At 69.8% G+C, this 6,433-nt stretch overlaps 1 protein-coding gene across 1 annotated transcript; it reads left to right on the forward strand.

The window, feature by feature from the left end:
* The first annotated feature begins 565 nt into the window (after nucleotides 1–565).
* Nucleotides 566–6,363, forward strand: TMEM240 (transmembrane protein 240). Its single transcript, XM_046007533.1, has 4 exons — nucleotides 566–720; nucleotides 1,125–1,231; nucleotides 5,159–5,367; nucleotides 5,598–6,363. Exons 1-4 carry the CDS (start codon nucleotides 664–666, stop codon nucleotides 5,744–5,746), a joined length of 522 nt encoding a protein of 173 aa, XP_045863489.1. The 5' UTR covers nucleotides 566–663; the 3' UTR covers nucleotides 5,747–6,363.
* The last annotated feature ends 70 nt before the right edge of the window (nucleotides 6,364–6,433 follow it).

Genomic DNA, 6,433 nt, shown 5'->3' on the forward strand with positions numbered 1-6,433 from the left:
CCGGTGCCTGGTGCTGACCCCTGAGAGGAGATGGTGCTGAGGCTGGCCTCGCCCCCACTGCGGGGCATCCTTTGGTCTTTGCTGGGCCATGTGGCCATGGCTTTGGAGTGACCTCCCTGCAGGGCCCGCCGCCAAAGGCAGGTACTTGCTGGAGGAAGCCTGATGCCAACCAACGTGCGGGTGGCCCCAAGGCGCAGGAGGAGGGTTGGGGGAGGAACCCCAGAGCCCTCACCAGGACCCAGGGGCTGGTCCGGCGGTGGCCCCGGGGTCCAGGGGCGCTGGGCAAGCGACCGGGGCCCGATCGGGCCAGAGCCCGGAGGGGTCCGGCCGGCGGCGCGGGGCGGGGCGGGCGGGCGGCGCGGCCCCTCCCGGGAGGCGGGCACGGAGGGCGGGCAGGCAGCGGAGGCCGGAGCGGCGCCGAGCGCGCGGAGGGAGGAGGCCGAGGGCGGAGCGGAGCGCGCGGGCGCGGCGAGCGCGGCGGCCCCGCGGCCGAGCGACCCCGGGAGCGCCCGCGTCCCTGCCGGCCCCGCCCGCCGCGCCTCCTCCCCGGCGGGTGCGCGGCGGGCTGACCTCTGCGGAGGCGGCGGGGGCCCAGCATCGGGCCGGGGCCGGGGGGGCGCCGGGGCCGGGGGGCGGCGCTCCGGCCCGGCCCGGCCCCGCCCGATGTCCATGAGCGCGAACACCATGATCTTCATGATTCTGGGGGCGTCGATCGTGATGGTGAGCGGAGGGGCTTCCCGTGCGCCCGCGCCCGCCTCCCGCGCCCGCGCGCCGCCTCCCCCACCTCCCGCGCCTTGTTTACCGGCCCGCGCGGCCTGCGCTCCCCATCCCCGGGCTGCCCCGCGCTCCCCATCCCCGGCCTGCGCCTCCCGTCCCGGGCGGCCTCGCGCTCCCGGTCCCCGGGCTGCGCTCCCCGTCTCCGGGCAGCGCCGAGCTCCCCATCTCTGGCCTGCGCTTCCCAACCCGACTGCCCTGAGCTCCCCGGTCGTGGAGCTGCCGCGGGCACCCCTGTCCCAGGCCAGCGCTCCCCCACCCCCAGCGCGCCGCCCCCACACCCCACCCCACACCCCGGGCGCCCCGGCCAGGCCCGCTCCTCGGCGCTGACCGGTCATGGGCTCTTCCAGGCCATCGCGTGCTTGATGGACATGAACGCACTGCTGGACCGATTCCACAACTACATCCTCCCGCACCTGCGGGGCGAGGACCGCGTCTGCCACTGCAACTGTGGCCGGTGAGTCCGCGCCCGGTGGGGCACACGCGTGATCACACATGTTCGGCGGTGGGGCCCACTGGGGCGCGGGCAAGCCCCAGGCAGGCCTGGCTGCAGGACTGCGCTAGGCCCGTGGGGGAAGGACTGCCCAGCCTCCGCTGGGCACCTGGGGATTGGCCAATCGCGTTCCAGGAGGGGGAGCGTGCCTGAGTGGTTAGGACCCCCTCCCAAAATGCCTTTAGAGAAATGGCCTGTGCCAGGGTGATGGGCAGAATGGGCCCCAGGCCTGCTGGTCCAGGGCCTGGAGGCCAGGAGAGCCACAGCCCAGCCCTGTGGGTCAGGAGGGATCCTGCGCACGGCTGTGCCCACAGAGTACACCGTCCTGCCTGGGCCTCGCACTCCTGTTCACGAACTTAACGGCAGGCCAGGTACGGGGAGGTGCAGAAGGTCGAGGTGGGCGGGGCCTCGGGTCCGACCCTCTCCCTGCACGGAGGAGGGACTGAGGCACAGCTGGGTGTGGCTTGCTCAAGGTCATTCGGGGAAGCCCTGGGAGGGCCCCGGCCCCTACGCGCACCGTGACCGCCCCCATTCCGTGCACGTGTCCCGGCGGAGTCTTCCTGGCCATGCATGTTTGTACGTCCGTGTACAGAATAAACATCTTCTCCCGAGACGCGCGTGTGTGTACTGTCTGTGCATATACGTGTGCGTGCACACAGCACACACACGTCCGCACGCGCAGCGGCCCCCCGGGAAGCCCTCAGGCCGGGACCCAGGAGAAAACAGAAGGGCACTGGGGTGGATAGAGACTTGGCCAAGGTCACACAGCCAGCGAGGGACTGCGAGCCCCAGCCCAGAAGCTGTGCTCCTCACCCCTGTCCCGTATTTCCGCCCCGGGGACACGTGCGCACACACGGTGGGTGTGTGTGTAAGAGAGACAGGACGGCTCCATGCCTGAGGGTGCCGAGCAGCATATGGGGGCGGAACCCAGACATCGGGGAAGGCGGAGAGGGGAGTGGAATGACCCTCGCATGTGCTGTCCCAAGAGCCATGGGAAGAGTTTGCCGGGGCGGTGGGGGTGGCCACTCTTTCCCAGAGATCCCCGTGTTCGCTCCTGCCGCACACAGCCCCCAGCTAAGGAAAGGCACGAGGTCAGCCCCGTGGTCTCCTGGGGCGGCCGTTATTATGAGCAGGTTAAACCGGGGGGGGGGGGTCTCGAGACGCTCCCAGAGGCCGGCAGTGTGCACACACGAGGCCCAGGCTCTGAGTCCCGAAACCATGAGGAAGGCACATTTTACATGTGTGTGGGCTGTGGTGTCCTGACCCGCGTGTATGTGCCTGTGACTCCCCAGCAGGACCCCTCAGGGCAGCCAGGGGGTGTTTTCCGAGTGTCACCTGGAGTCCCATGTGGACTCGAGTGGGACGAGGGTGCACAGAAAGCCGCTGAAGTGAGCCGTGCGCGCGCAGGCTAGCGTGTCCGTGGCCGCAGAAAACCCGAGAACGGCCCCGCCGCTGGTGTAGAGTTCTGGGCGTGTGTCCACATCGCTTCATGTGGGATATGGGATTCAGTGGTTCGTGCTGACACAGCGACAACGTACGTGTGTTCGCACAGTGCATGCGTGGCACGCAGCATCCAGCGAAGGGCGTGCTCCGTGTCTGCGGACAACCGTGTTGCACACGAATCTCCCTGTGTAAACCGTGTACCCACGTTGCCGCCACGGGCTCGATCCGTGTGCGCCTACCCCATGAGGCATGAGCCTGCCATGTGTATGCCTCCGCCATGCCCACGTGCAGTTTCATACCACGACATGTATGTAAATGCTCCTGGTGCACGTGCCGGCAGGCGATGTCTGTGTCACCGGGATGGCTGTGCGCCCGCTGAGTGCATGCGCGCCCGCATGTGACCCGCGCTGGGCCTGTGCCCGGGCTCGCATGCACACGCGTGGAGCTCGTGGCGCCGGTCCGCGGTATACACGCATGCATGCGGCCGGCGTGTGTATGCGACACGCCTCGGACCCCACAGGGGCATGCAGCATGCATGGCCCAGGTGACGTGTGTGCCTCAGGAGAGTCGGGGCTCCTGTGAGACCGGAGCCCATGCCCCCAGGGCCCCACTTGGAAGGGGAGGAGCGGACAGGGCAGAGAGGAGCTGCAGCTGGTGGGCCAGGGACCGGGTTGCAGGCGGTGACCTCTGACGGCTGCAGGTTCTGAGCCACCAGGGCCACGTGGGGTCCTGGCCTCGCCCTGCTTGTGGGGCAGCAGGCAATTCTCTGACTCCTTTGGCAGCTCGATCTTCAAGTTCCCTGCCTCGACCAGCTCTGTGTCCTGAGGAAGGCCCTGGTAGGGGTCCTGGGCTCAAAAGGCGGGGTAAAGCAGGAGGGGACAGTGACGGCCTGCCTGGCCTGGTGCACCCCAGATGACCGGGATCCCGAACGGGTCAGGAATGGCGTCTGCGCCTGAGGAATCGGCAGCCGCTGCTCCTTCTGGTGCCGATGAATAGTTTTTCCACCACTTACGGGGGACCGGGACCGACAGTAGCCGCGGACAAAGGGATCTGGCTGTCTTCGCTACTGACTCAGGGCTGGTGGCCTCCGTGCCACAGGGCTGTGGCCAAGGCCCCACCACTGAGCAGGATGGCCTCCAGGAGTTCCCAGAAGGAGCAGGAGGGGTGTGAGGAGAGGCCCGCCTGCCGCCATCCCTGCTGGGCTCCTGCGGGGAGGAAGACGCGGTGTGGACCCCACGGGTAGGGAAGGAACAGCCAGGGATCAGGGAGGAGAAGCGGGGCTTCGGATTTTTGAGACGGTCCCTGTGGGGGAGTCTGGACCGTGGCCAATTGCGAGGCTGGGGGGAGGGGAATAGGGACGCAGCTCCGCGGAACGCCAGGCGGAGGTGCGGGGAAGATGCGGAGAAGCAGGTTTGGGGAGGGAGGAGCTATTTTTAGGCATGAGTTTGAGGTGTCTGTAGATCCCACGTGGAGACGCCGCACAGGCAGCCAGAGCGCACAGCAGACGGGGCGGGGGGGGGGGGGGGCATGGAGAATTGGAAAGACCAGCAAAGGGGCTGCGGGAGGAGGGGGAACCATGGGAGGTGGCCCCCTGGGCAGGACGGCTCCGGAGCGGCCCCTGCTCTGCCAGGCCAGAAGGGGCTGCAGCCAGTGATGATGACAGGGGCAAAGGGTGGACCCCACGGGTCCCTCTCCTGGGCTCTCCAGTAGGCCGAAGCCCAGGTCGGGGGTGGGGACAGATCCAGAGTCTGCTGTCCATCGCCTGAGCACGGCCTCCCCACCCAGGATCTCCAGGCCCAGGAGGGGATCCAGACGGCCTGCGACTGGAGGGAAGGAAGCACGTGGGGAGAGTTCAGAGTTGCTCGGAGGCAAGGCTGGACAGCGGAGGGGAGGGAGGCTGAGAAACACTGCACAGGCCTCCGTGGGGGAGGGGCCACATGGGAGTGCAGGGAACCCCAGACAGCTGGAGCATCCCCGGGGGCGCAGGCAGGCCACGGACAAGCCGCTCTGTGGGGACATGGGCAGGAGAGGGGGTGAGAGATGGACACTGGGCAGAGCGCCCTGGACCTCCACCCCAGAGAACTAAGTAACGGGGCTGCTCGCAAAGGATGAAGGAAGAGAGGGAAGACCAGAGGCCCAGGACAGGGCTGACCCACTTGGCACTGGGCAGCAGGGAGGAGGACCAGATGGCCTGTGGGAGGGGAGGCCGAGACCCTGCCCCTGGCTGGGACAGCCTGCCCCGGGCCTTCGCCCTGGAACGCTCGTCCACCTGCACTGCGTTCGCGTGACCCCGCACCACGGCCTCCGAGCCCTCCGGGGAGCGGGCCCCTTCCCGGCCTCAGCTCCGCACAAGGGCCGCTTCAAGACCAGCAGGGCGAGCGGGTACCGCGGACCGCCGGGACCCCCCCGCCCCGCGGGAGAGGTGCCAGCCCGCCCTGCCGCCCCCAGGCACCACATCCACTACGTGATCCCTTACGACGGGGACCAGTCGGTGGTGGACGCCTCCGAGAACTACTTCGTGACCGACAACGTCACCAAGCAGGAGATCGACCTCATGCTGGGGCTGCTGCTCGGCTTCTGCATCAGCTGGTTCCTGGTGTGGATGGACGGCGTCCTGCACTGCGCCGTGCGCGCCTGGAGGGCCGGCCGGCGCTACGGTGAGCGAGGGTGGCCCCGGCCCCGCCCCCGCAAGGCCCCGCCCCCTCCCTCCCCGGCCACGCCCCCGTGCCACGCCCCACCGGGGCGCGTCCCCGCCCGGCCACGCCCCCACAAACGCCCCGCCCGCCCGCCCTCGCCACGCCCCCCCGGGCCGCTTCTCCGCTCGACCACGCCCCCAACGCCCCCGCGCCCCGCCCGCCCCCGCGCTGACCGCACCCCCGCCCCGCAGACGGCTCGTGGACCTGGCTGCCCAAGCTGTGCAGCCTGCGGGAGCTGGGCCGGCGGCCGCACAGACCCTTCGAGGAGGCGGCCGGCAACATGGTGCACGTGAAGCAGAAACTCTACCACAACGGCCACCCGAGCCCGCGGCACCTCTGAGCCGCACGCAGGACTCGCGGGGCCCTCGGCCAACGCGCCCACGCACACGGGACTGGACGGCCGCCCCGGGCCAGGGCGCCCGCGGCCGCCGGGCGTGTCCAGCGGAAGGTGCTGTCTCCTCTTCTTTTTATAAAGGGGGTCGGGGCGGGGCAGGCCGCCGGCCCGGGGGGAAGACCCCGGCCTCCGGGGCCGGACAGGGCATGGGCGCGAGGGGCACGGGGGGGCGCGGGCACCTGTGCGGGCGGCCGGGACCACCTGCTCGCCCCGCACACTGCGGTCTCCCCCGCACCCGCGCGGGGACCATGTCTGTTACTTAAGCCCGCCGCTTCTGGCGCAGGGAAGCAAGGCCGGGAAAGGGGCTCCGCAGGGGATGGGGCCCCCCCGGCCGCGCCCACGTCTGCACACGGGAGCACGTGCATGGGGCGTGTGCGTCCGCGGGCCGCAATGGGGGCGGGGGGCGGGGGGCGGGGGTCTGGTGGAGGCCCCGGCCTATAGCAGCAATAAGGCCCCTGAGCCCCACTGCGGCAAGTGCGGCCACCCTGCCCAGGGCATCCCCGGTCGGGCGCCTCACTGTGACCCCCACCCCTGCTGGTCAGTAAATTCTCCAGAAAGCTCCAGTCTCGGTCTCTTCTTTCATCGCTGAACCTGTGACCCCTTCAAGCGTCTGCCCCTTGACTCAGCCATGAG

The sequence above is a fragment of the Meles meles genome, chromosome 1 (genome assembly GCF_922984935.1).
Source record: "Meles meles chromosome 1, mMelMel3.1 paternal haplotype, whole genome shotgun sequence".
Lineage (NCBI taxonomy): Eukaryota > Metazoa > Chordata > Mammalia > Carnivora > Mustelidae > Meles > Meles meles.